Source organism: Athene noctua, chromosome 5 (assembly GCF_965140245.1).
Source record: "Athene noctua chromosome 5, bAthNoc1.hap1.1, whole genome shotgun sequence".
Lineage (NCBI taxonomy): Eukaryota > Metazoa > Chordata > Aves > Strigiformes > Strigidae > Athene > Athene noctua.
The window spans coordinates 51,588,253-51,615,326 of record NC_134041.1 but is presented as its reverse complement, the minus strand read 5'-3'; the positions used below and the strand labels follow the sequence as shown (position 1 = coordinate 51,615,326).

Genomic DNA, 27,074 nt, shown 5'->3' with positions numbered 1-27,074 from the left:
CCTGCCGCTCCGCCTCCCCATTGGCCCGCCGTGCCCCCCCCTGGCCCCGCCCCTCCCGGGACGCGCATCGCTATTGGCTGCGACCGGCGCTCCCCCGCCGCCATTGGTCGGTTCGAACGGGGAACGGCCGCGCAGCGCGCACGACGGGAGGGGGCGCGGCCCCCCGTGGCATGCTGGGAGTCGTAGGCCCGGTGCGGGGGACTCGGCGGGACCGGAGGGCGGCCTGTCCCAGCCGTGCCCGGCCTCGGCTGCCCGGGAGCCAGCAGCGTGCAGGGCCTGGCTCGCTCCTACTGCTGGGGGGCGAAGCAGGCAAGGACGCGCACGGGCCATTTTGCCTATTCCTGAGCACCCCGCTCTGGTAGGAGGCTGTGCGGAGCAGACACGGAGGCGGACTGGACAGCGATGCCGCTGGCCGCCTACAAACCCTCCTTACCGAGCCGGGCAGAGTGAGGGAGGAGACGGGCACTGCTGGGAGACCTGCGCGGGGACACGGCCGGCCCACGCAAGCTGTGGGCTTGTGCACAGCACCAGTCTAGAGCCATGGAAATTCTTGTGGGTCTGGCAGAGTCTTGTGCCCAGGTAACATCCCAAGCCTTAGTATTCAGCAGAAAAATACATGTTGCAACCATTTTATTTCAAGGAAAACTTTTAAAACGTGGCTTACTTGCAACTGATGCAGCAGGGTCTGCCTGAGCCTGAAGAGACCACACCAAGTGCTCTAAGAAGCGTGAATCACACCATAAACCCCAATTTACATCTCTGCTTGAATATTTTTTGTCTTTGTTCACCATCAAGGAGAAATTAGAGGAACAGAGACACTGGAAAAGCAGTTTTCTTTTTATCCCTTTGGCAGCAGGAGCACCTGCCTTGCCTACAGCCAGGGTCCCTGTGACCCTGCGCACTCACTGCACCTGGGTTTGCACACTGTTCAGGTAGCAACCAAGAAAAGACAGACAACTTTTTAGAAACAAGTGAAACCATAGATCAGCTCTGAGGGGACTAGGAATCAATCTGACATTTTTTTAATTGACTAGATTTAAGCTGGAGTGGTCCCTCAGCATTTTAAACCTCCACACTTAATTATCTTACTGCCAATCATTTTAGCATAAACATGAAGATTCCTCATATACTGCTGCCCCAAGAGGGTTTTCCCATCTCTGCACCTTGGTGTGTGCCAAATCCTGACTTTGAACTGGGGAGCCCCAAAAGTGCTGCAACATGCTTGGAGGTGATGGTCCAGATGGATGCTGTGTGGGCACAGCGCCATGGGGCATGCATGTCTGTCCCTCTCAGCAGCATGCCACAGTGAGCACAGGTGGGTAGCTGCTGCTTCTGTTTTCCTTCTCCACCCAACTTTAAGCCATAAGGCTCAGGGTAGGCATCTGCAACCGTCCCATCACTCCAGGGGCCACCCAGCCAGCCGTTAGTCCTGCCAGCCTCTCCTCAAGTGTGTCTAGTACGCCTGCAGCCCTGAACTTGGAGACCTTCTGTTTTGCAGCTGGTATCTGCAAGAGTAAGAGCCCTTTGTGACAATTTCCTGCACAAGTGTAGCTGAACACAGGTACACTGTTGGTGCCTGCTGTAGCCTATGGAAAGGAGTTGCATGGTTTAATGGTGTGGTGGGTGAAGAAGCAGCCGCCAGCCACCTCCCCCCTGAGAAATGAAAGCCAAGCATCGCTCCAGGTCCCTGTCTTGTACTTTGCTGTGGGTAACTGCAGAATATCTGTGGCTGTATCTGCAGGAGGCAGGACCCCACATCACCCCTCACCCTGCCTCATAGCAGAGAGCCATGCTCAGGCTCCTGTGGGCCCCCAAGAAGTAGTTCTGCTCCCTGTCAGAGGCAGCTGCTGGTGGGGAGCAGGCTTGACTCAGTGTCAGCCTCCCCAGGCAGAATGACGTCTCCTCTCCAAGGGTTTCTATTGCGTTACATGATTAATTAGCTGATTAACAGGATGTTGTTGCAGAAGAATCTGTTCTCTGGACACCAGCTCAGGCAAACACCATCCTTTGTGCTAATGAAACTCTTCTGTTCCACACAGGCATGCACTAATTTAAGCAACAACATGCAAATGAAGAACAATACAGAGTAATCTGGAGCTTTTAAATGAATTAGCTACAGCCTTCCTGTCTCCAAGTGGAGAAGAGAAAGCAGGAAGACAGATAGCTATGGTGGGCCTGAAGACATGTTAGGGGTGTTCGGGGCTCAGAAGGTGACTGCTGCCAGTCTCCCCCTGTCCTGCTCTCAGGGAAGGGAGGGCATCAGGCCAAGGCTGCAGGAAGTGGAGGAAGATGGATGTAGCTCCTGCTGACTGAAGAGGAGGTGCTGCTGGAAAAACATGTCCTGTGAGCCAGACTGTGGGCTCCCTTCTGGCAGGGTTAGAGCAGCAGCACCACAACCTGGCCCTGGGGCTCAGGAGTCCAAGTGAAAGCCCTGGGTGGGAAGCAGGAAAGGGACAGTGCTCCTGGCAAGGCAGGACCAATACCAGTAAAAGAGCTCCTCCTCCACACCCAGGGATCCAAGAAAGGATCTTGGAAAGAAAACAAAAAGCACATAAGAGAACCACAAAACTGGATTTGCAGCCTCCAGAAAGAAGCCTGCAGTAAGAGGCTGAACAAGCACAATCCTTTTAGCTTATGAGAAGACTTGAGAAGCATTGCAATTCCAGCATGTAAGCTACCACAGCAGGAAATGACAAAAAAATAAAGACTTTTTAATACAGAAGAGGAGGGGAAAGCCAGCTGTGTTCACAAATACATGTTCTTTGCAGTGTGAGCACACACTACCCTCAGCTCCATTCTTTTCAGCATGCCTTGGCCAAACACCATCTTTTGGGCTCAGGGCAGAAACTGGGCAAAAACAGATGCTCAGGCCAACCTGGGATGGCTGGGCAACTAAAAAGGTCCAGGATTATTTGCACTGGTCAGGTCTAGTTGGCAGAAGGTGGTCAGAGCAAAGGGCTTCTCTCAACTCTTGTGTGTAAGGAAAAGGGAAAGGCATGGGGGTTTGCAGCAGCAGTTTTCCAGCCAATTTGAAGAAATTTGCAACAAACTGTATCTGCCATGCAACCAGGCATGGCTGATATGGGAGAAGCTGAGGCAGGACAGAAACTAGTGGTAGCCCAACACAGACAGTTCCCCCATGGCACAGATCCTCTAGCCCACAGTTTAGGACAGAAGATCCTACCAATGGGGATCCTGTATAAGAAAGCTGGTTGTAAGCAAAGGACTTCACCATCTCTGGCTTCTTTCTTTAGCAAACTCCACGACTCAGCCCTACTGCATGCATGCCAGGAGGGCACAGGACACGGGCACTGCCACGCAGTTGCTCTGTGCTGCAGCGTTGCTCCTGGCAGCCCCCAGGCAAGCCCCACGCTGGGGAGAGGGCTCTGGCTTCAGGTCCCAGGCTGATGCAGGCATGAGCCCCATGGGGTGCAGTGCTGCAATGGCAGAAGAACCCGCTGCACCGGGGCAGCAGGCAGAGCACGAGGTGCATTGTGTGCAGCTCTTAGGGGAAGGAGAGGAGGAATCTGGGTTGGGTAGGAAGAGTGGGTTTTTATCAATATAGAGAACTCATTACACATTTCTTGCTCTCTCTCACACACGCACACACACCCCCCAACGCCCCTGCACCAGGCGACCCAGCAATTTCCTTCAGGCACAGGAGGGCAGGGCTTGGGTCATGAGTCCATAACTCCCTAGGAAGTCACCCCGTCAGAACACCTTCTGCAAAGGAGTCCCTGCCACTCCACTCTGCTCACGAAGACCCCATCCCCTGGTGACCAGAGGCCACAGGGTATTGTCCATCCTTGAGCAGATGCAGACTAAGAACCTGAGGCTCCTCAGGGGCGCTGGGCCTTCAGACGGTTCCTGCGGCCGGCCTTGGCCCCACGCTGGGCTCCCTTCATCAGGCCCTTGAACTGGCCCTGCATTTTCGCCCGCTTCCTGTGGGGAGGAAGGAGCAGAAGGCTGCGTCAGTGCAGGCACTGGGCACACCTAATGCACAGGGATGCTCCAAACTCGGCAAGGAGCAGCACAATCTGGCAAGGAGCTCCCACACCCGCAAAAAACCCCATAATGACAAAAAGCAGTACCAAACCCGAGTTTTGGCCTCATTTCTCATTCTCTGCCCCTCCTGGTTAGCCTCACCTTCTGTTGAGTCTAGCTCTGTTCAGGGGGATGTAGGCATAGGGATCGAGCTGGCCCTTCTTCTTCACGTCGCCTTTACCCTTCTGTGGGAGACAGTGACATGGGAGAATATGCAGCACCAGAGGAGATGCATGTGTCCCATTTTGGTGCAACCCTGCCACCCAGCCATCCCAAAGACTATGCAGCAGCAGGATGCCAGCTGAGCACATGGCCCTAGGAGCTGATTTGCCACACAGATGATGCTACAGACACCTGCTCGGAGCAGTGAGCAGGAACTGGCCATGGCAAGGGCAGGACCTGGACTCTAAGATGGGCTGGAAACATTCACAGGTACTGAATGGCAGCTCCTCTTGGAGCAGAGATCCCCTCCAGCCTTGCTGCTACAGGATCAGACCCCTGGAAAACAAATGGTTCTTCCTTCCCCAGCAGAGCCCCAGGCATCCTCCCACCCAAACCCTGTGACCCCCTGGGTTCTTCACCTTGGATCTGTACTCGGCACCAAAGGCTGGCTCCTTGTCCAGCTGCCGGTGGATCCCAGAGCCTCCAGCTGGAAAACAGGAAACATTTGTTGGAAGTGGGTCCCAGGGCTTCCCCTTACCAGTTCCAGGGTGGGGTAACCGTTCCTGGTTTTGCCTTCAGCTCTTCGGTGTGAGGACTGCAGAGGAGGGTGACCATTTCCTATAAGCAAATATCTCTACTCCAGGTGCCCTGGAGCAGCCCAGCAAGATGGGTACATGGTTCTGGCCCCCTAGGGAGCCCCAGACTGGGCACCGTCGGAAGACTTACCTCTGTACTGAGGGTAGGTACCAGCCTCGGATTCCTCATCGTCTGGCTCTTTTCTGAAACGTTGCTTTTGGCTTTTCTTCTGCAGAGGAAGGCAGTGGTGACCCTGCTGCTGGCTTGTCCTTACGGTTCTGCCCTCCCATGGACCCCAACCTCCTGCTTCCTCCCATGGGGGCCCAGAGACCTTCTAGACTGCCTGTGCATGTCCCTGACCCCAGCCAGCCTCCCACACCCCTCCCAGCAGCTGGCACAGCCAAGTTCTCCCAGCATCTCCTCAGGACCACGAGCCCTGTACTCACACTGCGGAGACCCACATCCTGTAGCACATCTGCCATCTCCTCATCTGCTCCTAGGGTACAGGGGACAAGGGGGTCAGTGCAGGCTGCAGGCACAGGAGAGCCCCAGTACTGACAGCCCATGGAGCAGACACAGGAGCAGGGTGCCCCAAACCAGCACTGGTGGCTGTATCCCCTCCAGCATCCTCCTGGTGATGGAAGGAGCTGTCTCCCCTGGGTAGCAGTGGCCCAGAAGAGAGCCACCGGGCGTGACGCAAGGCCACACCAATGCCTGCTGCTTCCAGCCACAACCCTCCCCAAGCTCCCACATGTGGGTGGCAGGAAGAAAACCATTCGGAGTACCAGAGCAAGTGTAGCGTGGTGCCCCCGCCAGCCCAGGCAATACCTTTGGCTTCATCATTGTCCATCTCCTCCTCCTCTTCATGGATGATCAGGCGCCCGTCCTCAGACATCTGGAAGTCGTGGCTCACTCCTCTGGACCGCTTGGGGCCTGGCTTGGTGGCTGCTCACAGAAAGATGGGTCAGGGTCTGGGGAAGGACCCACTCCCGGGGGCAGTTGTACCCCCAGGATCCCTGTGCATCACATCAGCTCCCGCCCCATCCATCCCACCCCAGCCACATCTGAAGCTCCGCTCCTCACCCAGAACCCGCTGGGACACGTTGGGATCCAGGAAGTTGAGGGGTTCATCCTCTTCCCCTTCTTTCAGCCAGGCCTGGCCCTTCTGCCGTGCTTGCTTCCTCCACTCCTTACTCCGCTGCCGTTCCTCCTCTTCCTCCTCCTCATCCTCTGAGTCAGCCAGGATCTCCTCCATGCTGAGCAAAAATCAGAGAAGATGATGGAAAGAGAACAAGTCCCAGGGCGCCTCACAGCACGCAGTGGCCCAGGAGATGGCCCGGCATCTCTAGAGGCACCAGCTGAGCAGATCCAACAGAGCTGCTCCTTCTTCACCCCCCTGGCCCATCTTCACCTGTCTCCTCTGGGCTGTACTGGTGGTACCTCCTCTTCATCAGTATCCGCAGCTGCCTGCCTCAGGGCACGCTGCTTGCGGCTCCGGGCTTCTGCCTTGCGGATGTTCACCAGCACCTTGTGGTACTCAGCTGGCAGCAGGCCCTTCACCAGCTCGAAGCTGAGGAGCACACAGAGAGTGGTCAGTGCCCACCCCCTTCCACACTGCTTCCCAGTGAGCTCCCTTGCTGCCCCAGCACAGCTCCAGCGTGACCCAGGAGCCCCTGGCTCACCCGAACTTGCGGATGAACTTGATGAAGAGGTTTCGCAGCTTCATACGGAAGTGGCGTCTCATGTCGTCCGAGAGGTTCCCCACGGCCTCCAGCTGCCAGGACAGATACCCTCGAGACCAAAGCACCCCTGTCCTGGGAACCCAGCCTCCCACCCTTCCCTTGCATGGCCACCTTGCTCACCCTGCTGCCATCTCCCCACACCCACCCCAGGCCTCTCTGCTTTGCAGGACTGGTTGATGCAGGCTCCCTAGCAGGTCTATGCCAGCATTCAGGAGAGGGACCTCTTCACTGCCTTCTCAGGCATCGAGATCAAGGATGTGCCCCTGGCTCCCAGGCAGAAGCAGGGTGCAGCTAGAGCTGCCCCTGCCTGCCCAAGGCAGCCCTAACTCTGCCTCGCCACCCTCCTCAGGGCACCCTGTGTGGCATCTCATCATCGTCTCTCACCATTGTCTGGACGTGCTTAGCCAGCAGTTTGGTGTCCACAAGCAGTAGCGTGACCTTGAGGAAGCCCAGGGCTGCCTTCACCACATCACGCGTGCGGGAGGCCAGCAGCAGGCAGATGTTCTGCAGGAGCTGCTCCACCACGCTCAGCTCCAGGTGATCTGCAACCACAGCAGGGCTCAGCCATGGCCAGCCTCCTCCTGGCACCCTTCACCAGAGAGTGCTGCCTCATCCCCCTGTGATGCCCCTGTTCCCCACTCACCTTTAAACTCGAAGAACAGGCGGGTCAGCGCCAGCACCGTGCAGCTGATCATGGTGACTGAGCCTGTGAGTCCCGCGTAGACCAGAAGCAGGAACCGCTGCAGGGCCTCTGAAAGAGGGGGACGACTCAGAGCACTGCTCACCCCCATGCCCAGCAGCATCCCTGGCCCATTTCAGCAGAGGGCTGGGCATGGGTCTGATCCCCCCATGGCAAGAGCGGCCATGGAGCTCACCTTGGGGGGTGGGCCCGAAGCGGATGAAGGCATGCCCCATCTCCACAAGCAGCATGAAGGCGTTCTTGCGGGCCCCCACTGAAACCTCCTTGGTGCACAGGATGACCTGGAGGCACACAGAGAAGTCACAGCCCTGCCTCCACCCCTGCAGCCAGAACCAGCCGGGTCCCCCCAAGGACCCATGCTCACCTCTGGGACCAGGGCGGTGACAAAGGGCTCATGCTCTGCGGAGAGCTGCTTCACGATGTGTAACAGGCACTTCAGCCGGGGCTGGGGAAAGAAACAGCACAGCACTGGTACACCCAGGGATGCACACCTGGCTGCCTCTGCCACCCACCCCATCCCCTCCCCTCCCAGCAGCAGCTGAGCTCAGCCACCGCAGCCCTTGCTCTCACCCTCTTTGCTGGGGACGCCGCACTCTTCAGCGAGTCCAGCAGCACTGCCTGCAGATCCTGCAGGTGGGAGTGGACGAAGGCCTGGCAGGGGGCATGGGGGGCAGCACACACCTCCTCCAGCACGCGGTACGCCTTCTTCTGCATACTGTGCTCCTTGCTCTGCAGGGACAGCCAACATGCCACTGCTGTCAAAGAAGCCCCTTACCATGGTGTCTGAAGGGACTCTGCAGCATCCCATGCCACCCAACAGGGATCTGTCCCCTAGAGCAGCTGCTCAGCCCCCCAGAGTGTGGGTCCAAGCTGGCAGCAAGCAGAAGGTGCCCCACTGCACCCCCTGCACTTGTCAGGACTGGGGGCTGACTCACTTGGAGGGAAGGCTGGATGGTGCGGTACAGGGAGCCCAGAGACTGCTCATCAGCATAAGGTGCCATTGCCACCACCAGGTCCAGGATGGAGAGTCTGCAGCAGAGAAAGACGTGTGGGTGGGCAGCTACAGCATCACTAACACTGCCTGACCAAGCTGGGACTCAGCTGCAAGTCTCATCAGATGCATGAGAGTAGCACATCCCATATGGGACAGTACAAGTGCCCTAGTGCTGCCCATCAGGAGGAAAACAGCAGCACCAGTCTCTGGGTGTTACCTGGCAAACTCGGAGCTCTCAGGACTGGTCAGCTTCATGCTGGCTTTCTGCAGGAACCCACACACCATCTGCAGAGCAGGCACACAGAGCACGATCAGAACTGACTTTTACAAGAGTTTGCAATCCACCTGGCAAATGCCCTGCCATGGGACTTTGTGGAGACCAAAAGCATCAAAAGGTCCAAAAAGAGCTGGACAAATTCACAAAGGGCTTGTGCATGATGCGCCAGATGTGGCTCCAAGAATGGGAAATCCCAGACCACCAGCTAGAAAGGGCTCCCTACCCATGGGGGCACAAAGGGGTACTCTCTGCTCAGCTTCTTTCTTCCTGTCCCCTCCAGTCAGGCACCCACCACAGCCCCAGCAGACTGCGTGATGCTGGGAGATGCTGGCCCAAGGCAGCACAGCCTGTCCCACTGCCCCCCTCACCTGGGGGTCGGTGATGGTCAGGTAAGCACGGACAGTATCCAACACAGAGCGGCGCTGAGCACTGTTGCCTCCGTCCTCCTCAGGCTGGCTGTACACGTTGAAGAGGATAGGCAGGAAATTTTTGGCAAAGCGACCCACTTCTGCTCGCTCAGCATCTAGGGAGAGAACAACAGTGGGGTATGGATCAGCACCTCCCCTCTCCAGGTCACCACTGAGGACAGGGACCACCACGAGGGTCTGTACCCCCCCCCCAACCTGTCTCGCAGCCTTTGTGGATGAGGGTGCGCAAGGCCTGGCACACGGTAGGCCGGAGGTCTGGGCGCTCACTGATGGCCATGCCCAGGGTGCGGGCCAACCCCTTGAAGGCTTCCAGCACGTCCGTGGGGTGGGTGCAGAAGCCGGGCAGCAGGGTCCAGACCTGAAAGGCAAAAGAAGAATTGGGAAGACAGCACCCTTCATCCAAGTCACCGCTCCCAGGCCTGGCACCACAGGTATGCCACGGCAGGGCTCCCGGGCACTCCTCGTTACCTGCCACTGCAGCGTGTCGTAGATCTTGGCCTCCACACTCTTCCCAGCCTGGGTAAACTCCAGCGCTGCAGAAGAGAAGGGAGAGATGAGCAGAGCAGCAGAGGTGGCAAAGCCCCGCTCCACCCCAGGGGAGGGAAGGGAGGTCCCACAGAGCACCCTGGGGCTCTGGGGAGTGCAGGACCAGACCTGCTGGGCCCCCCACTGTGCCACCCTCCTCACCTCTGCTTTTCAGGGTGGCCGCCAAGGGCAAGAAGTAGCTGGTGAAGAAGCCAAGCCGCGCGCCCTGCACATAGTCCCGCAGCACTGGCAGGAGCCAGCTGCGGGGGAAATCCAGCGTCTCCCTGGGAGGGAAGGCACAGGTCAGGGAAGTGTGGGGCAGTGCCAGCAGGAGCTTCTGGGCACAGGGCACCTCCACCCAGCCCTAAAGCTGGGCACACGTGGGCTCAGCAGAGCCAAACACCTCCAGCACTGCATGGGAACTGAACAGGAATGTAACAAACAGCTGCAGAATTGCTACCCTGTGGCTGCACTCACTCCTTGCCGTCGATCTCCAGGGGCACGGCTTCCAGCAGCACCTCGGGGCCCATGGTGCTCAAGGCAGCCCCCACCGCCTGGTCCACTTCAGTGGTGTAGGGGAAGTGTGGGGAGAGACGCAGGTCACATAGGGACTGGAGACACTGCAAGGACAGGGCAGGACGGTCACAGAGGAGCCACGGAGGCAGGCCTGGCATGTGTCACTCACTATGCCTGCCCAGGGATGCCAGCTGCCCTGCATGTCTCTGCGCTGAGCCCCAGAGCTGCACACACCCTGCCCACACACGGGCAGGACAGCGGGCACCAGGACGTCCCTGCTCCACAGCTGGAGAGGACAATGCAGCCCAGGCAGCAGTGCAGCCACTCCACCCACCTCCACGAATGAGTCTGTGCCCTCCCAGCCTGGCTCACCTTCCTCATGATGGGGTGGCACTGCTTCCCACATGTCTCAAAGAAGATCTCCAGCACCCGCAGCACCTCATCCCATGCTGCGTGGAAACGGTATGTCAGGCCTTCCTCCACTGACCTGGGAAGGAGAGAGAACAGTCACGCTGGTGGGGGGCTAACCCAGCAGCGATCAGGGTGCCCACCAGGCCTGCCCGTCCACACTGGGGACTGGACAGAGGTTGCTTAAAGGGCTGCCAGGCTTAGAGGCTGTGGGACAGCCTCTCCCACAGTACCACTCCTCACCTGAACATCTTGCACAGGTAGGCAGCAGGGGCTGGGGCAGATGCAGAGATGGTGCCCAGGTCCTCCATGTGGGGAGCAATGCACTCGCTCAGGAGGGTCTGCAAGAGCAAAGAGGGGAAAATGGGACAGCAGTGGACCACGGATCCCCCAGCCTGGCAGGCCCAGAGGGGCACACCATTCCCCAGCAAGCCCTAAACCCCTGGGCAGAGCACCCCACGAGGCCCTGGGCAGCCAAGCACCCGTGTGTAGTACCTCCAGGGTCTGTGCCGCCGCCACCACCACCTGGGAGTGTGGAGAGAGGAAGCAGTTCATGGTGGCAGAGAAGAGCCGGGGCAGGTGAGCCCAGCACAGGTCCTTCTGAAGCCTGGAGGAGTGAGACCAGGCGGGTGAGAGACCAAGCACCCACTTCTGCCCCTGCCCAGCTGTGGCCCCTGCCTGCACCTGCCCAGGTTGATGTGCGCTCGCTCCATGGTGGACAGCCAGGTCATCAGCGGCTGCAGGTCACTCGTGCTGGGCACATAGTCGTAGAGGGCCTGGGGAAGCAGACGGGGGGTGAGTGTTGTGGCACTGCCAGCCCTCCCCACACTGGCACCCCACACTCACGGTGATGATCTGGGCGTTGAGTTCAGCTGGCAGGCAGGCCATGCTGGCCTGGGCGCTGAAGAGGCTGTGGAAAGCTTGCATGGCACACGCTGTCACCAGCTGCAGAGGACAAAGTGTCAGCAGGGGTGGCTCTGCTTTGCACCCATGGTCCCCCTACCCCAAAGCAGGCTCTGCCCCGGGAAGCCCAGCACTGCTGCAACTGTGGCCCATCTTCAGCCTTGCTCTTGCACAGCAGGCAGGCCAGCAAGTACCAGCTGCCCCGGGCTCCTCCACATTTGCATCCCGCATTTACAGGCTCCCAGCCAGCAGCCAAGGGCGTTCAAGCCCTTCCAGGGTACAGCTGAGGGGGAAAGGGGCTGCCCTTGCCATCCCCAGTGTGGGGACACTCACCACATGGCTGAGGGTCATGACTCGGAGCAAGGTCTCACAGCAGGTCTTCACCACGGCCGCTGGGAAACAGGGCAGCAGGTCCCGCAACAGGGCGAGGACATGCAGGGTGGTGGTCGCCTCCTTGGTGCCTGCAGGAGAGCAATATCTGAGCCTGTGGTACCACGTGGCAAAGCCCTGCCCATGGCAAAGCCCCTGTGACAGCATCGGGGCTGATCCATGGAGCCAGCGTGAACACCCCCCCAACTACTGGAAAGAGCAGAGCAACAGACAGATGGCTGAGGACGCCCCAGAGGTGTCTCATACCCTCCCCAATTCCCTTCAAGTACTTATTCTCCCTCAGCCATAGGGCCCCCCACAATCAGCTGGAGACCCCCTGCTCCAGCACCCCACACCTCCAGCTTTTTCGATCTCCTGCACACAGAACTTGGCAGTGGAGGGTGCTGCAGGGTGATGCTCAGGGGCTGCGTCTCCAAACATGAACTCACTGCCCCTCAGGACAGAGCACACGCCATACTGTGCTGCTTTCCGCACCTGGAGGAAGAAGAGCCCAGATGAATAGAAGCCACAGACCTCAGGGGCACAGCCAGTCCCAGAAACGAGCCCCAAAGGCAGCATCATCCCTCACAAGGGGCACCAGGAGCTCACCTTGGGCTTGGTATGAACACAGAAGCTCAGCAAGCCATGATAGACCTGGAGGGTGACGGGATAGCTCCAGGCTGCCAAATCCTGCTTTCGCAGCAGCGTGGCAAGGCAAGAGAGGACCTATGACAAGGGAGCAGCAGGGTGTTAGCATCACCCTACAGAGACCCCCCAGTACTACCCTAGAGCAGCAGCCTCAACCTTAGCCCTCAGCAGACTCCTGGCCAGAGCTGGCAAGTCTGGCTGACTCTTGGCTACTCACCCATCGCAGGGCAGAGGTGGAGCTGCTGCAGGCCTGCGAGGACACGATACCCATGAAAGCTTTTGAGGCATCTGAGAACTTTTTCATAAGGACAGGGCTTGGAACCCTGATGAGAGAGAAAGGGGTGTGTCAGTGGGGTGAGGAGCAGGCAGCTGGTGGCAGTCACACAGGGAACTGCATCCCCAGCCTGGGGTCCTTTCACCAGCCTGGGGAGGGGGGACAGCGCCATCCCCTCTTCCATGATGGGGCCAGGTAGCTCTCCCCATTCCTCTGCCAGCCACTCACCGCTTCAGGACAAGGTTAAGCAGGTAGGCAACAGCAGCCAGTGACTCAGGGGACTCCACTGCCTCCAGCGTGGTCATCTGGGAACAGAGGAAGGGTGAGCAAGTGGCTCACACCAGGCCAGGCCTTCCCCAACCACTGGGGAGAGGGGCAGAAAAACCAGGAGCAGCCCAACAGCATCTCTGCTGAAGAAGGACACCCAGGGCCTCGGCTACGAGCACCAGCACCTTCCTCCACCAACCCACCCATGGGTGCTCACCCATGCTGCCAACAGCAGCTCCCCACAACCCTCACTCACCAGCACTGCAAAGTACTCTGTCTCGGTCTCCTTGCCCCCCTGCGAGCGGATTACCTCCGTCACGGCGGCCAGCACGGCACAGATCTACGAGCAGCAAGTGGAGCAGGTCAGTGGCCTCAGCCTCACATCTGGGGGGGGGTCATTCCCGCCAGACTCCCCCAGCCCTGCCTCTGCCCATACCTCTTTGTGAGCAGCAGAGTTGGATTCCCAGAAGCGCTGCACCTTGCTGAAGGTGACGTTGGTGCAGTCGCTCAGCCCGCTCAGGAAGGTTCCGGAGGATCTCTCCGTGGCGGGCTCCACAGCATCATCCTCCTCCATACGGAGCTGAGCACTGTCACTCGTCCGCTCCAGACGTAGAGATCCCGACTGCAGCTCATTGTGCAGCTTCACCGCATCCACTGTCAAGTTACTTTTCTCTGCCAAGATGAAGAGAGATGCTCAGAACCATGAAGTTGGATTGCTCTGCCATTCACCCTGACACCCACCTCCCCTCCCAGCCAGACTGGCATGGCTGGAGCTCATCTCCAGCATGTGGGACACAGATGTTGCTTCCTCCTGATGACAGAAAGCACAGCAATAGCTGGAGAGAGCTCCTCATTCCTGTGAAAACAAACCAGGACACAACCCAGGCATCTCCTCTGATGGAGGAGAGCATCCCATGCTCACAAACATGTCCTGGTGTACCACGGTTTTAACGCTGAAGTACTTGTACTCTGACCCATTTATCTTCTTCCACTTGGAGACCGTGCCAAGGCACACACTTCATATCCCTCAGAGTCCCAGACCAGCTTGAAACCAGCTGCAAGAGGACAGTGTGTGCTGCAAGACACGTTTCTTTATTTGCAGGATAAAGATGTCTTTGGCTAACAGCAGCCTGGGCTGCGAACTTGCAGATCACAATGTTGAGATCTGTTTGCTATCACAAGGCCTTCTGGACAGGACTCTGTCATGTCCCTCTCTGCATCAGACACCGCAGCAGCACTTACAGGTGTGCCCACGGGCTTTTGGGAGCTGAACGGCTCCTGCCATGAGCCTGCCGGGAGGTCATGCTGCTGGGATGGCACCTATCCTGGTGGCTGCGGGCAAGGCATTGCACCAGGCCCTGATAGAGCGACAGGCTTTGCTGCAGGTCGTGCCCCGTGTCACTCCGCAGGCCCGCCGTCACGGTGAAGGTTACGAGAACACACTCGTTACGCCGCGGGCTCCGTTCTCCTCCCCGGTTTGCTGCCTCCGCCTCGCGGGGCTGCAGCTCGGGGACCAGTGGCTCCCGGCCCTCCTGCCCCGACCCCACTTCTCGGGAGCCGGGAACCCAAAGGCTCGCCCCGCGCCCCTGCAGTCCCCGCCAGGACGAGCCGGGCACAGGCAGGGAGCTGCCCGCACCAGAAGGCCCCTGCCCGCCTCCCTGCCCACCTCCCTGCCCTCACCCGCGGGCCGGCTGCAGAAGCGGCTGCGGGCGGCCAGACGATGCTGGCGGGTCTCGGGGTTGCAGTCGCTGCTGTGGCCCTTCCTCCACCGCTTCAGCTTGGCGGCGGCGCCTGAGCGGAGCCGCCCGCTCCGCGCCATGCTGGAACCGGCTCCACGTGCCACCGCGCCACGCCCCTTCCGCTTCCTGCGCCCGCCGCCATCTCGAGTGCGGGCAGCGTTGCCCCCGGGGCTGGCCGCGTCCCGGCGAGGCGGGCGGGCAGCGGTGCCGGGGGAGCTGAGCGGGGTCGCGCCCGGATGGGGCTTGGAGGGGAGACCCGCGGGGTGGCCGTCCGCGAAGGCGTCTGCCAGACAGCGCCCTTCAGGGGGCGGTGGAACCGTTCGCACAGAGCCCGTGAGCCGGGCGGGCGCCCGGTGCGGCTGAGCAGCCCCGGCGGGTTCCCGCGGCCGCGTCACGGCGCGGTGACGTCACGCCCTGAAGGTCGCACCGCCCTTCGTGCCGCGCCATGCGCTACGTGCGCCTCCGCCCGCCCGCCGCTCTGCGCATGCGTGTCGGCCGCCCCCCCGCCCTCGCCGCGCGGGGAGGGGCGGGGCGGCGCCGGCAGCGTCAGTAGCGCGCGGCAGCAGCAGCGTGAGGAGAGCGCGCGCGCGCACCGACCTGCCCTCAGCCCCGCGCCGCCGCCATGGCCGCCTACCGCCTCGTCCTCGTCCGCCACGGCGAGAGCGCCTGGAACCTGGAGAACCGCTTCAGCGGTTGGTACGATGCTGATCTCAGCCCCGCTGGTCAGCAAGAGGCGCGGCGCGGCGGCGAGGCCCTCCGAGGTACCGGTGACCGGTAAAGGGGGGGGGGGGAGCTGGGTAGGCTTTGAGGACGAGGTGCGGCCGCCTTGGGCCTACCGGAGGTGGTTTTGGGGTTCTCCGATGCCGGGGGCAGGGGGGGCCTTCAGTACAGAGAGGAGAGAGCCTCAGGTACTGGGGGGGAGGCTTAGCCGGTACCGACTGTGTCCCCGCCGCCGCCGGCCCGCCCTAAAATCTACCTAAGGGACGGGCCGGTGGCTGCGGGGATGCGACCGGTACTGGCGCGGTGAGGCTACCGCCCTTGGCCCTCAGCGGTTGCATAAGGCCTAGCACTCACCTCCTCGTGTCCCCCCCCCCCCACCCCGTTTTCCCTGGTCTTTTCTAGATGCCGGCTACGAGTTCGACATCTGCTTCACCTCGGTACAGAAACGGGCCATCCGTACCCTCTGGACCGTCCTGGACGCCATCGATCAGATGTGGTTACCCGTTATCCGAACCTGGCGCCTGAACGAGAGGCACTACGGGGCTCTTACTGGTTTGAACAAGGCTGAGACGGCGGCGAAGCACGGCGAGGCGCAGGTGAAGATCTGGAGGCGCTCGTACGACATCCCTCCGCCTCCCATGCAGTCTGATCACCCCTTCTACAGCACCATCAGCAAGGTAAGACCCATTGTGCTTCGTCTACCTTGCTGGGAGGCTCCTAAAAGCCACCTTACCTCCCTGCAGTGTGGTTTGGCTTCCTCTGCAAGGTCCCCTCTGCCTCCATTGTGGCAGCCACAACCATCGTGCACGGTGCTGGTCGGCACTGGGCTGAGTTTGTCCTGCTCCCTCCCCAGGGAGGTTGAACCTCTGGGCATTACGTGGACAGTCTCAAAGTAGAGGGGATGATACCCGTTAATCATTAGTCCTGTGACCTGTGCATGCATGTTTGCTCTGGTCTCTTTGCCCAGAGCAAGCAACGTGTGGTTTTCCTTAGGAGGGGTTCAGAGCCCCAACTGTAGCTGAGCACGGGTTCAAACCTCAGTGGCGCTTCTTTGTTTCCAAGCCCAGCTTTGCCTATGTGTAGCAGGTCCCCAGGCAGGGAATTTGGGGTGGGGGGGATGAAGGACCTGCCACTGCCTTCCCACACTGTGTTGGGCTGCTGCGTGAGTGTGGCCATTCCCCCAGGACCGTCGCTATGCTGACCTGACGGAGGACCAGCTGCCGACATGTGAGAGCTTGAAGGACACCATCGCCCGGGCTCTGCCTTTCTGGAATGAGGAAATTGTCCCACAGATCAAAGAGGGAAAGCGAGTCCTTATTGCTGCCCACGGCAATAGCCTGCGTGGAATTGTCAAGCACCTGGAAGGTACGTCACCCTTGCAGGGGTATCATGGGGGTCTCGCTGTCACTGTGCAAGCAGGGCCGTGACTGACGGCACCTCTGTGTTCGCAGGCATGTCAGAAGAGGCCATCATGGAGCTGAACCTGCCCACTGGCATCCCTATCGTCTACGAGCTGGACAAGAACCTGAAACCCGTCAAGCCCATGCAGTTCCTGGGGGATGAGGAGACGGTGCGCAAGGCCATGGAAGCTGTCGCTGCTCAGGGCAAGGTCAAGAAGTGAGGGTGGGCAGCAGGCTAGCACATAGTAGATGAGTCCCCTGCCATCCCCCCACCCCTCTGTGCACATCCCCCACAGCCGTAGGAACTTGGAGCTGCGGAACTGGAGCAGCTCCCCAGGATTTGGCCCGTTCCCTCGGAACCAGGCTCCCCACTGCAAACAGCCGGGGGGCCTGGGGGCGAGGGGCCGTATATGCGGAGCCCTGGCGCAACAGGGAGCCCTGGCTCTGCTGGGCAGCAACTGCACAGCTCTCCGCACCGAGATCCCAGCCCTTGAGCCCAGTCCGCAGGGGGACATGCCAAGCGATCCCTCACCATGCCAGGCTCCTCCTCCGCTTTGCTTTCCCGGCAGCTCTTGTCACCCCGTTACTGTAGTTTTGTTGCTTGATTTAGTCATCCTGGGAGCAGTGGGGCGAGCACAGCACAGGTGGTGACCAAGATGGGTACCCCATCCCCTCGTGGGCCTGTGGCACAAGGACCAGGAGGCACAGACACTGCAAGGGTCATAATGTGGTGTGTGGGGTACAGCACTCAAGGGTGAGGGAGGGAGCAGGTCGCCTGGAGGTTCATGTCATGTCTACCACATACTTCCCCTAGCCAAAGCCCATCCTCGTTCTTTGGGTGCAGCGGGCACCATTGTGCTCCATCCCACGTGTGTGTCTGTGGCCTCCCCCTCTGCTGGCGCCGTGAGCCTGGGCTTGTGCCGGGTCAGTGTTAACTGTTCAACAATAGCAGCTGTCTTGTTCCAGTTCAATAAAGGAGTCATGCGCAGTAACAAGGTGTCCATGCTTTCTCGGGCCACGTGCTCCCAGCTGCGTGGGGCTCCCTCCCTCACCCAGCAACTCCCTTGGGCTCTGGTCACGCATGTGCAGGGCTGGGCAGGGATGTGGGGGTGCAGAAGGCACTCGGGGCTCAGGGGAGCAAAGCACAGCTCCGCAATCCCCGCCGGAGGGGTGACGCCCTGCTGCTCTGTGGTTTCAAGGCTCAGGGTGTGGCATGCCCCTGTCCTGAGGTGGGCGGGGCACATGTGGCCGCAGGAGATGATCCCCGGGGTGGAGCACAGCCGCAGCCTGTAGCCGTTATCAGAAAAGCTCTGCTCGCTCAGGCAGCCAGCCTGGTGAGGCAAGCGCCTGGAGCCAGTGCTGCCCGGCTGCACAGCCCGGCTCTGCCGTTCCGCAAAGCCGCCCGGTTGTTCCCCTTTCTCCAGCAGCGGGCTGGGAACACGTGCTGCTTCTGCCCCGCTGCAGTGCCGGGGCAACATCCCCATCCCCTCGACAGCTCTGCTACGGGAGCCAGAGCCACACACTGCAGGCTGCCCTGGCCACCTCTCTGGGCTGTAACTGAGACGAGCACAGAGCTCTCCAAAAATATTTATTATCCAGAAATAGAAAATCCATCCTGCAACTGAGGGCCTGTCTGGCTGTTCCAGCTTCTTGCGTGCATGGAGGAGGCTGCAGCTGCCCCGGGGCTGCTCTGGCCCCACAGGCCCCACCCCGGCAGGATTGTGGCAGCCCCCCGGGGGGCCACTAGGTCTGCAGGAACTGGGGCTGCACACGGGCCACCTTACGGAAGTCCTTGGTGTGCGTCCGCGGGCACTGCATCTCGCACCAGCTGATGGGCACCATCTGCACCCCTAAGGGACACCAGGCGTCAGGGGTTCCCCTTTCTGAAATTGCGTCCCTCCACATGGGAAGTGAGGAGGCCGCAGCAGCTGCCCCTCAGGCGGGGATGAGGCAAAACTGTCTGAGCCAGGGACCCCATCCCTACCTGCTTCACTTCGTGCCACCACCACACCCAGCTCGTTCTCCGCCGTGCTCAGCAGGTAGTTAGACTGTGCATCCCCCAGGGAGATCTGGTTAGACAGGGTCAAGGGAAACACCTCCCCCAGGGGACTTGAGCAAACCTGCTGTCCCTGACAGGCCCTCCCTGTGGGCGCAAGGGGAAAGGATACAACTTTGGCCAGGACTATATCACCAGGGCGGAAACTCTTGTACACTTCTACCTGCATGGAAGAGAGCAGGCAAAACCAGCATGTCGGGGTGCTCGTCAGAGGTGGGACAAGTGCCCCCCCCCACCAGCAGAAAGCAGGGGCAGCTGCGGAGGCAGTCACCAGCAGCGCCTCACTGACCTTATCTTTCTCTGTGGCTCGAATATCTTCTCTTCTGAAAAAGGAGACGGAGGGATCTGAGTGCCAGCAAACGAAGGCGACTCTCCAGCCTGTGGCCGGAGCTGCCCTGGCCTCCCTGGGTGCTCGCCAGGACTTGCTGGACACCTGCCCGGTGCTCGGGGCAGAGCTCCTGCCAGGGCAGCCAGCTGTGCCGCCCAGAAAAGCTTTCCTCCCCCCTCGAGGATGGGCTCTTGGGCACCCCATCTTGTGGGGAATGCAGCCCTCTCCCTACCGTATCGTCCCCCGGAAGGTGGATTTCAGTGGTGTGGAGCCGACGTACAGGATGTGCACCTTGGCAAAGCGAGAGTTAATGCTGCAAACCTGCCCAGAGAAAAAGGGGAATCAGTGCCAGCTGCCAGCGCAGGCCTGCTGTCACCCCAGTGCACCCTGCTCCAGACAGGGAAAGGGCAGGGTGCAGGCAGGACAGCAGGGAGCTTGTGTCTCACTCGGCCTCCTTCTTGTGACCAAAGTAGTGGTGGCAGAGGTGGGACACCCAGCAGTAAGCCAGGCGAGGAAGATAATACTTGTGCAATTCAAGACACACAAATAAGACTGAGACCTGCTGTGATCCCAGTCCCTCTCCCACTGTCAGGGTCTAAACTAATCCCTGGTCTGTGCCATGCTTTCTCCAAGCTGCCCCAGGCTCTGCCCTCCACACACCCTGCCCCAGCAAGAGTTCTGAAAGGGAAAGCAGAGAAAAACCTGCCCTCAGCCCACCTCAGCATCGGGGCAGGCAAAGTCGAAAGGCAGGTGTCCCCTGCGCTGATATCTGTCTTCTTTGTGAGTGAGGGACCCAAGGGAGCTGCCTCTGCCTGACTGGGAGTTGTACAGAGGGTACTAACAAGCCCAGGGGCTTCTCAACCCACCCCATGCATGTGCAGGAACAAACCTCAGCATGAGGCAGAGAGCAAAGTCCACGCTGTTTGTCATCTCTGTGCACTCCAGTGCCCTACCTTGCATGTCACCACGGCTCCCACATCGGGCAGGAGCTGGCTCTCGGCATCTCTCACCACTGATACAACAGGCAGCTGCAGGGCAGCAGATGTGAGGGTTAGTTGGTACATAGCCCGTGCACAGGATCACGCAGGACCAGGCTCGCAGGCACAGGCTGAACCCTGTCGGAGACCAATTCCCCAGTTGGGAAGGGTCTGCGCAGCCTCGGCACCTGGCTGTAAGGATGGGCAGCGCGTGCTGCAGCCATGCTCACCCCGTTGTCCTCGCTCCTCTTCTCCAGGCAGCCAGCCAGTGAGGAGAAGATGAAGCCGTGCCGGGTGTAGGTCCCGCCGCCAGCCGTGGCCTCGTCCACACTGCACAGCCGCTCGCCTACGAGGCGGTAGGTCAGCGGCTGACGCTGCCACGATCCAGCTCTGGCCTGCACCCCGGGCACAGTGCCCGCTCCTGGCCGACCCTGCGCGGCGGGGCAGCCCCCCCAACCCCACTAGCCACCGCCGTCCAGTACTTCCCCACACACACATCAAAGGAAACCTGCCCCCCTCCACACACCCCCCTCCCGCGGCCCCGCAGCTCCGGGCCGCCCTCCCCCATCCTACCCCGGGTACCCCCCAACTCCGGGCTACCCTTAAGCAACCTCCGGCCCCAGGAACCCCCTCCCCTACCCCTGGCGCCCCACCGCCCCTCCCCGAGCCGCCCGGGCCCGCGCTCACCGGGGACGCAGTACCGTGCGGGAGGCGCCATGTTGGCCGCGGCTGCAGGGCGGTGATTGGCTCTCCCCGGGCGGGAGCGGGCCGCGGCCGCGCTGCCTGCTGGGAGATGTAGGCCGGCGCCGGCAGAGGGCGCTTTCCCGGCATGCCCTGCGCGGCCGGCGCGCAGGCGCAGTGCGGCGGGAGCGGCTGGAGGGGCCGTGAGGGCGGCGGGGCGCCGGGCATGGAGGCGGCGGGCGGCGGGGCGCGGGCGGCAGGTCGGCGGCGCCGGGCGGGGCTAGTTGTTGCGGGATGTCGTGGATCTGGGATGGACTGTGGGCCTCCAGGGAGCTGGGAGGCGATGGGGAGGGGTGGCGGTGCTGTGGGCCTGAATGGTCTGGGAGGCAGTGGGGGGATGCTGTGGGCCTGGGGGTGCTACGGAGTAGGAAGGCAGTGGGGGGATACTGCGGGCCTGGAGAGGCTGGGGGTGCTGTGGACCTGGGAGGCAGTGGGGGTGTGTGCTGTGGGCCTGGGGGTGCTATGGGGTTGGGAGGTAATGGAGAGGGATGCTGTGGGCCTGGAGGGGCTGGGAGTGCTCTGACGCTGGGGATACCGGGTGTTATGGGGTGGGATGCAGCGGGGCTGAGGGCTTTTTGCTGTTGGTATGGGCAGCCTTTTCGTGATGGGGCTGGGTGTCGCAGAGTATCTTGGTGCTGTGGGGCTAGGTGCTACTGAACTGAGGGAGCTGGGCTTTGGGTGCCACTGGAGGGTGCCATAGGGCAGGGTCTGCGTGGCTGGACCTGGCAGGAGCAGGGCCCTGGCTGTGCCTGGGGCAGGGCCAAATCTAAGGTTCCCTACTCCCGGGCTGTGATGCTGCCTGTGGTTTTGGCTGTGCTGGTGGTTGCTGTCCCATCCCCGTGGGCTCAGTGCCCCCTCTGGGATGTGGGGAGGGCCGTTGGCAGTGTGAGGGCTGGAGTCCCAGTGCCTGACTGGGCCAAGGAGGGTGCACGGCTCTGCTGGAGCCTCATCCCTGTGGCTGTGCTGCTGTCTGCAGGCAGGTGCCTGGGGACAGAGCTGGGTTCAGCCCTGGGGCAGGCTGGCTGCTTCCCCTCTGGGCTCTCTGCTGAGCAGCTGCTGCCTGTTTTAGGCAAGGAAACCTCTGAGGGGCAGGGAATTGCTGTGTGTTTGGAGGAGACAGCTGACCCCATGACCTGGATGCAGCATTTTGTCTTTAACCACACTGACAGCAGGGACATGCGTGCCACCCAAAGGCTGCGCAACAGCAAACTGTTGCTCCACCTTGCACCTGATGTGTTTCAGAGGAAAGTTCTTGGCAGAGTCAAGGGGAAACCAGGGTTTGCATATCCCACCTCTCTCTTAGCAGGGTACAGAAAACCTGGGCAGGAACCATGCCTGTGCCGGTGGGCTGGTGGGGCTGGTATCCTCATATCCAGCTGCTTCTAGCCTTGAGGTCAGCCCCACGCTCATCTGGCAGGGCAGAGGGGAGCCACTGGCTCCTTTGGACAGCCCATCTGGATGCTGCAGCTCCTGCTCTTACCCTCCCCGCTGCTGCCTGGGGGCTACACCGTGGGTATGGCAGCACAGGGAACTGGCCCCCGCTGAAGGGATTCTGGGGTGGGGCATCACTGCCTGGCACCGCACCAAGGTGAGCACTCGGCCCAGGCTCAGAACGTGCCATGGCAGAACCCCGGGGCAGCCTCGCTCCTTAATATTGATGGGCTCTGCCTGCATGGAGGCCTTTGGGCCCCAGCCCTGCAGATCATTTTCCTGGCTGTTGCGCCGGCTCGGGTTCCTCCTTGCTCCCAGCGCAGCTCTTGGTGGGATGAGGGGCTTGGCAGACAGGGAGTGCTGCACCGCATTGCCTCGGCCTGGGGCTGCCCCTGGGTTGCTCCTTCACATTGTCCAAGGTGGATGCAGGCGAGGGGAAGGAAGAAGTGTTGGGACTCTCAGAGTGGGGCTGTGATATTGGGAAGGGTGCAAGGTGGCCTCTGCAGCTTGGTCCACAGGTTGAAGTGAAGGGAAACAGCATCCAAGGCCCTGCTTTTTTGGGGGTGAGGAGAGGGACTAGGGGAAGGATAATCCTGGCCCAGCTCCTCATAAAAGCATAGGTCTTGTGTGGGTTCCCCCATTCCCAAGCTTGTTGGGATGGGCTGGGTCTGGGATCATCCCTGGAACTGGCCCAGCGTCCTGGATGTTCATGCCTTCTCTGGTTTCCTGTGAGTCAGACTCTCCATGTCGCTCCCCCGGCCCCCTCCCCGCTGGGAAAGACGAGATGGAGCCAGAGAACATCTGAGCCCAGATGCCGAGGGGCCTGTGCCCCCTGCTCCATGCAGAGAGCTCTCCCAGTGCCAGTGGCCCTGGAGCCTCCAGGAGTCTGGGATCAGCTCCCCCTGCTCTGCATCATGGTGCAGGGCAAAAGAGAGGCCCCTGCCCCGCTGTGAAGGCAGGCGTCCGGCAGAGTCATCACAGGGAGCTAGGTGACTGGCATCAGCACGTTCGGGAGGGAAGAGCCTTCCTGAGGGACAAGCAGGCAGTGGGGCGGCCTGCCCACACTGAGCTCCTCTCTCCCAGGCGCAGCGTGGCAGGGATGAGGAGCCGGCAGCGGATGTTTGCGGCGGTGATGCGCCTGCTCCTCAAGTGCCTGCGGCTGGGCCGGCGGCGGCGGTTTAAGCTGGTGCGGCAGGTGGAGCAGCTGTGGCACTACGGTCACCTCTGCCTCCGCTCCCTGCTCTACAACTCCTTCACAAACGGCGACGTGGTGCTCGACTCCCTCTTTGAGCCCATCTACTGGCTGGTGGACCACGTCACCCGGTGGTTTGGTGTGGTGAGTACCCTCACTGGGCAGGGGCACCTGGCTCTGGGGCAAGCGGGCTGCTGGGTCAACTGAATCTTAGGGCTGCCTGTGCTCTAGGCAGAAAGGGAGTGGGGACCTCAGTGTGTGGTTCAGGTTGGTTTCCTGGGGCTGGATCTTGCCTGTGCCTCTCTCCAGGCAGCGAGGAGCAGGCGCTGTCCACTGGTGACACAGGTCCCTTTCCCATAGGTGTTTGTGGCCCTGGTGATCGGGCTGACTAGCTCCATCGTGGCCATCGTGTACATCTGCCTGCTGCCCCTCATCCTGCAGACCTACACACCTGCCTGGATCTGCTGGCACCTTGCCTACGGACACTGGAACCTCATCATGATTGTCTTCCACTACTACATGGCCATCACCACCTCGCCCGGGCACCCACCACAGGTGAGGCACTGACCAACAGCACAGCCTCTCCAGGCTGGGCACTGGGAACCAGCTTTGGCTGATCACTGGGAGGAACTAAACCAGCCTGGTGGCTTTGTTGCAGGAGGCTTCCTCCAGATCGAGGCAGCTAGAGTCAGCAGTGCGGGGTGGGGAGGTGTGGGGGTTTACAGGGGAGCAGAGGATGGATGCAGGGCTTGGGTGCACAAATCTCTTCTGACCTGCGCGCAGACCAAGGACGATCTCACCGGCGTCTCCGTCTGCAGGAAATGCATTGCCCCCAAGCCGGCTCGCACCCACCACTGCAGCATCTGCAACAGGTAAGGCTCCCTCCCTCTGCCCACCACAGTGCTCAGGGCAGCCTCTGGGACCCCTCCCCTTTTCCCCCAGCCCCTCTGCTCTGCCAGCTTCTTGCTTCATCTCTTGCCCAGCCCACAGGGCTGGGGGGGCTGCCTGCCCCCTCCCATACAGGGTGCTTGCGCTGACACTGACTCTGCTCTCCTCCCTCCCAGGTGCGTGCTGAAGATGGATCACCACTGCCGTATCCTTCTGCAGTACTAACCCGCCGCACTCTTCGGGGGGCAGCCGGCCCTGCTTCCCCATTCTCTCCCTGCCCCACTCCTCTCCCTAGTGAGCCAGCACAGGGAAGTGTGCTGGGGGCTGGGCCCTGAAGGACCGCCCTGGTCCCTGGGGTGGGTTTGGATCTGTGGTCTGTCACAGTTACGTAACTTTAACCCCAGAGGCAGCCTGGCTAAACAACTGTGTGGGACACTACAACCACCGCTACTTCTTCTCCTTCTGCCTGTTCATGACCATGGGCTGCATCTACTGCAGCATCAGTGGCTGGGAGATGTTCCGGGATGCCTATGCAGCCATTGAGGTGAGTGGGCAGGCCCCGGCCCACACCCTGCTGTGCACCGAGGCTGCCTGGGCTCCCCAGGCTGAGCTTGCAGAACAAGGCTGGGCCAGGCCTGGCCTTGTAGAGACTTTGCTTCCCCTTTCCCTTCTCCTGCAAGGCCCCAGCTGCACTGGTCCCGTGGAGGGGAGGGTGAGAGGGAAGGGCCCACTCCTCTGAGACACATAACTGGTGCCCTGTTTTCCATCCCCCTAGAGAATGAAACTGCTTGAGAAGGAGAGACTGCAGGTGGCTGTCAACCAGGTGGGACATCCCTGTCCCCCAGCTGCTCTGGGCAGTGTGGAGCAGAGCTGCCCTGCAGGCTGGGTCCCGCTTGGGGCCCTGCTCTCAAGGTGCACCCCACAGCCAAAACCAGCCCCCCCTGCTCGTCTTGTGTGTCAGAGAGCTGGGGCTGGCCGGGCAGCTCTGCTTACAGGCACTGCCTCCAGCAGCTTGGGGTCTGCTTCCTTGTGCACCCCGCTGCCAGGGGCTTCGGCTGGTGGCAGCAGCTTGGCATGTGCTGCTCAGGCCCTGCCTTCCTGGGGAAGCTGCGGCAGTGTGCACACATCCTGCCCTGAGCGTCAGCTGCGGTGTGGTGCAGTGTCCTGAGTGGTCCCGTGGCTGCTCCCTGCCCCCTGATCTCCAGCCCACTGCTTCTTGCCCATCTGCCAGCTCTCGGGTGTCTGTCTGTCTCGTGGCTGTCTCAGGCTGCCTCTCCATCACCCTGGCTGTTGTGTTGGCTCCAGCTGCAGTCCCTTCCAGCTGTCCGAGCCCTGCATCTCTGAGGGGTGCAGCAGTCCCTCCGTCTGGCTTCAAGCTGTAAAGCAGTTGGGGTAATCCCTGCCTCTCTATGGTCCTTTTCCAGACGTACTACCAGACCCCACCACCCACCTTCTCCTTCCGCCAGCGAGCTTTCCACAAGAGCGTTGTCTACCTCTGGGTCCTGTGCAGGTGAGGGGGGCTGGGGGCGAGGGTGCTGGGGGAAGCAGCGTGCAGCCCCCTGCCCTGTGGCATTGCTCACCCTCTGGCTGGGCTGGCTTGCTCTAGCACAGATGTCCCTGCCCTGCCAGCTCTTGGGCCCCAGAGGAGGAGAGATTCTGGCTCTCTGTCATGGCAGACCCACCTATGCAGCTGTGGGTCAGCCCCCTGCATCTGCAGCACCAGGGAAGGACGGCCAGTGTGCAACCTGCTGTCCCTTGCCATCCCCAGCTCGGTGGCTCTGGCTTTGGGTGCCCTCACGCTGTGGCATGCTGCCCTCATCACTCGTGGGGAAACCAGCATCGAGCGGCACATCAACAAGAAGGAGAAGCAGAGGCTGTGGAAGAAAGGCAAGGTGAGCACAGCCCGCAGAGCTGGGGGGCTGGCGGGGCAGAGCCAGATGTGACCTGCGCTTCCCTGGCCCACAGGTCTTCAGGAACCCCTACAGTTATGGCAGCTGGGATAACTGGAAGGTGTTTCTGGGCGTGGATACACCAAGGTAAAGTCCTAGGGAAGCCCCTGCCTGGGAAGGTGGTGGCTCAGCAGCATGTGGGGGTGCTGGACGCTGGGGCTGTCGTTGGGCAGCCCCTGCTCTGTGCCGCTCTGGGCTTTGCAAGGCACAGAGGACCCAGGCATCAGCTGTCTTGTGGCTCCTGAGCCCTGCCCTGGGGTGAGCGCTTTGCTGAGAGTCTTGGCCAAGGAGCGCAGCTGTCAGCAGCTCGGGGACACGTGCGCATAGCCCTGGCGGCTCTGCAGAGCCGAGAACCGCGGGCACTTCAGCTTTTTGCTGTGGCCTCACTCCTCTCCCCACAGGCACTGGCTCACCCGTGTACTGCTGCCCTCTCCTCACCTGCCCCACGGGACAGGCCTGAGCTGGGACCTGCCTCCCTGCGTGACCGAGCAGCGCTCACCGCTCCTGGCCATCTGAGGCCCCCCCGGGTGTTGCAGAGACGTCCCTCCCCGCAGGCAGGGGAGCACACAGGGGACCCACTCCCCCACCACGGCTCCCTTTGGCCCAGGCATCTGGCAGAAGGCGGGTGCTGGCACGCATCGCCGACCGGAGCCACAGCCACGGGAATCTCTTTGGAGGGTGTTGGTGCCTGGATGCCTGCTCTCTTGGTTCCTTGGTGCTGCAGGCAGCCCCGGGGAAAGGCAGCCAAGCCGCTGCTCTCCGCTCTAGCTGAAGCTGCTGCCCTGGCTAGCACAGGTACGGGCCAGCACATGGCCCAGCT

General features: G+C 61.1%; 4 protein-coding genes across 11 annotated transcripts; 2 read left to right on the top strand and 2 right to left on the bottom strand.

Annotated features, from left to right (window-relative positions):
* Nucleotides 1-2,682: 2,682 nt before the first annotated feature.
* Nucleotides 2,683-14,999, bottom strand: RRP12 (ribosomal RNA processing 12 homolog). Of its 4 annotated transcripts, none has more exons than XM_074907563.1 (34): nt 14,514-14,999; nt 13,270-13,505; nt 13,090-13,173; nt 12,795-12,871; nt 12,510-12,615; nt 12,254-12,370; nt 12,001-12,139; nt 11,609-11,736; nt 11,219-11,317; nt 11,057-11,148; nt 10,868-10,979; nt 10,616-10,713; nt 10,337-10,451; nt 9,926-10,068; nt 9,611-9,732; nt 9,392-9,456; nt 9,119-9,281; nt 8,864-9,018; nt 8,436-8,503; nt 8,160-8,253; nt 7,795-7,953; nt 7,589-7,669; nt 7,400-7,505; nt 7,151-7,275; nt 6,909-7,055; nt 6,465-6,556; nt 6,194-6,352; nt 5,866-6,038; nt 5,611-5,727; nt 5,229-5,278; nt 4,933-5,011; nt 4,626-4,693; nt 4,147-4,229; nt 2,683-3,942 (listed from the first exon to the last, which is right to left on the bottom strand). In XM_074907563.1, the coding sequence occupies exons 1-34, from the start codon at nt 14,650-14,652 to the stop codon at nt 3,840-3,842; spliced, it is 3,894 nt and encodes a 1,297-aa protein (XP_074763664.1). In that variant the 5' UTR covers nt 14,653-14,999; the 3' UTR covers nt 2,683-3,839. The 4 variants fall into 4 exon arrangements, with proteins under 4 accessions (XP_074763664.1, XP_074763663.1, XP_074763665.1 ...); XM_074907562.1 differs by having other exon boundaries at nt 6,909-7,066; nt 7,168-7,275; XM_074907564.1 differs by lacking the exons at nt 12,510-12,615; nt 12,795-12,871.
* Nucleotides 15,000-15,108: 109 nt separating this feature from the next.
* On the top strand, nt 15,109-17,687 carry PGAM1 (phosphoglycerate mutase 1). Its single transcript, XM_074907567.1, has 4 exons — nt 15,109-15,333; nt 15,695-15,969; nt 16,477-16,657; nt 16,744-17,687. The coding sequence occupies exons 1-4, from the start codon at nt 15,195-15,197 to the stop codon at nt 16,911-16,913; spliced, it is 765 nt and encodes a 254-aa protein (XP_074763668.1). The 5' UTR covers nt 15,109-15,194; the 3' UTR covers nt 16,914-17,687.
* A 580-nt stretch (nt 17,688-18,267) lies between these two features.
* EXOSC1 (exosome component 1) lies at nt 18,268-20,801 on the bottom strand. 3 transcript variants are annotated; one of them, XM_074908421.1, is made up of 8 exons: nt 20,741-20,801; nt 20,284-20,399; nt 20,030-20,104; nt 19,309-19,397; nt 19,038-19,071; nt 18,861-18,911; nt 18,677-18,761; nt 18,268-18,542 (listed from the first exon to the last, which is right to left on the bottom strand). In XM_074908421.1, exons 1-8 carry the CDS (start codon nt 20,769-20,771, stop codon nt 18,436-18,438), a joined length of 588 nt encoding a protein of 195 aa, XP_074764522.1. In that variant the 5' UTR covers nt 20,772-20,801; the 3' UTR covers nt 18,268-18,435. The 3 variants fall into 3 exon arrangements, with proteins under 3 accessions (XP_074764522.1, XP_074764523.1, XP_074764524.1); XM_074908422.1 differs by lacking the exon at nt 20,030-20,104; XM_074908423.1 differs by lacking the exons at nt 19,038-19,071; nt 19,309-19,397; nt 20,030-20,104.
* Nucleotides 20,802-21,846: 1,045 nt separating this feature from the next.
* Nucleotides 21,847-26,925, top strand: ZDHHC16 (zDHHC palmitoyltransferase 16). Of its 3 annotated transcripts, none has more exons than XM_074907559.1 (11): nt 21,847-22,382; nt 23,309-23,561; nt 23,778-23,972; nt 24,201-24,289; nt 24,482-24,510; nt 24,716-24,849; nt 25,081-25,217; nt 25,730-25,815; nt 26,074-26,197; nt 26,271-26,341; nt 26,656-26,925. In XM_074907559.1, exons 1-11 carry the CDS (start codon nt 22,126-22,128, stop codon nt 26,712-26,714), a joined length of 1,434 nt encoding a protein of 477 aa, XP_074763660.1. In that variant the 5' UTR covers nt 21,847-22,125; the 3' UTR covers nt 26,715-26,925. The 3 variants fall into 3 exon arrangements, with proteins under 3 accessions (XP_074763660.1, XP_074763662.1, XP_074763661.1); XM_074907560.1 differs by having other exon boundaries at nt 21,909-22,382; nt 25,081-25,128; XM_074907561.1 differs by lacking the exon at nt 25,081-25,217 and having other exon boundaries at nt 21,907-22,382.
* The last annotated feature ends 149 nt before the right edge of the window (nt 26,926-27,074 follow it).

What these genes read in the sequence shown, in the direction of transcription:
- RRP12 (XM_074907563.1), bottom strand. Translation starts at nt 14,652, where the DNA reads ATGGCGCGGAGCGGGCGGCTCCGCTCAGGCGCCGCCGCCAAGCTGAAG. An exon ending in GTACAGCCCAGAGGAGACAG is followed by an intron (nt 6,039 to 6,193) that starts GTGAAGATGGGC and finishes ATTTTTGCTCAG; the next exon opens with CATGGAGGAGATCCTGGCTG. An exon ending in TACCTACCCTCAGTACAGAG is followed by an intron (nt 4,694 to 4,932) that starts GTAAGTCTTCCG and finishes CCTGTTTTCCAG; the next exon opens with CTGGAGGCTCTGGGATCCAC.
- PGAM1 (XM_074907567.1), top strand. Translation starts at nt 15,195, where the DNA reads ATGGCCGCCTACCGCCTCGTCCTCGTCCGCCACGGCGAGAGCGCCTGG. An exon ending in TCTACAGCACCATCAGCAAG is followed by an intron (nt 15,970 to 16,476) that starts GTAAGACCCATT and finishes CCATTCCCCCAG; the next exon opens with GACCGTCGCTATGCTGACCT. An exon ending in AATTGTCAAGCACCTGGAAG is followed by an intron (nt 16,658 to 16,743) that starts GTACGTCACCCT and finishes CTGTGTTCGCAG; the next exon opens with GCATGTCAGAAGAGGCCATC.
- EXOSC1 (XM_074908421.1), bottom strand. Translation starts at nt 20,771, where the DNA reads ATGGCGCCTCCCGCACGGTACTGCGTCCCCG. An exon ending in GAGCCGTGGTGACATGCAAG is followed by an intron (nt 19,398 to 20,029) that starts GTAGGGCACTGG and finishes TTCTCTGGGCAG; the next exon opens with GTTTGCAGCATTAACTCTCG. An exon ending in ACCTTCCGGGGGACGATACG is followed by an intron (nt 19,072 to 19,308) that starts GTAGGGAGAGGG and finishes CTCCTTTTTCAG; the next exon opens with AAGAGAAGATATTCGAGCCA.
- ZDHHC16 (XM_074907559.1), top strand. Translation starts at nt 22,126, where the DNA reads ATGCCTGTGCCGGTGGGCTGGTGGGGCTGGTATCCTCATATCCAGCTG. An exon ending in CACTGCAGCATCTGCAACAG is followed by an intron (nt 24,290 to 24,481) that starts GTAAGGCTCCCT and finishes CCTCCCTCCCAG; the next exon opens with GTGCGTGCTGAAGATGGATC. An exon ending in GAAGATGGATCACCACTGCC is followed by an intron (nt 24,511 to 24,715) that starts GTATCCTTCTGC and finishes CCCCAGAGGCAG; the next exon opens with CCTGGCTAAACAACTGTGTG.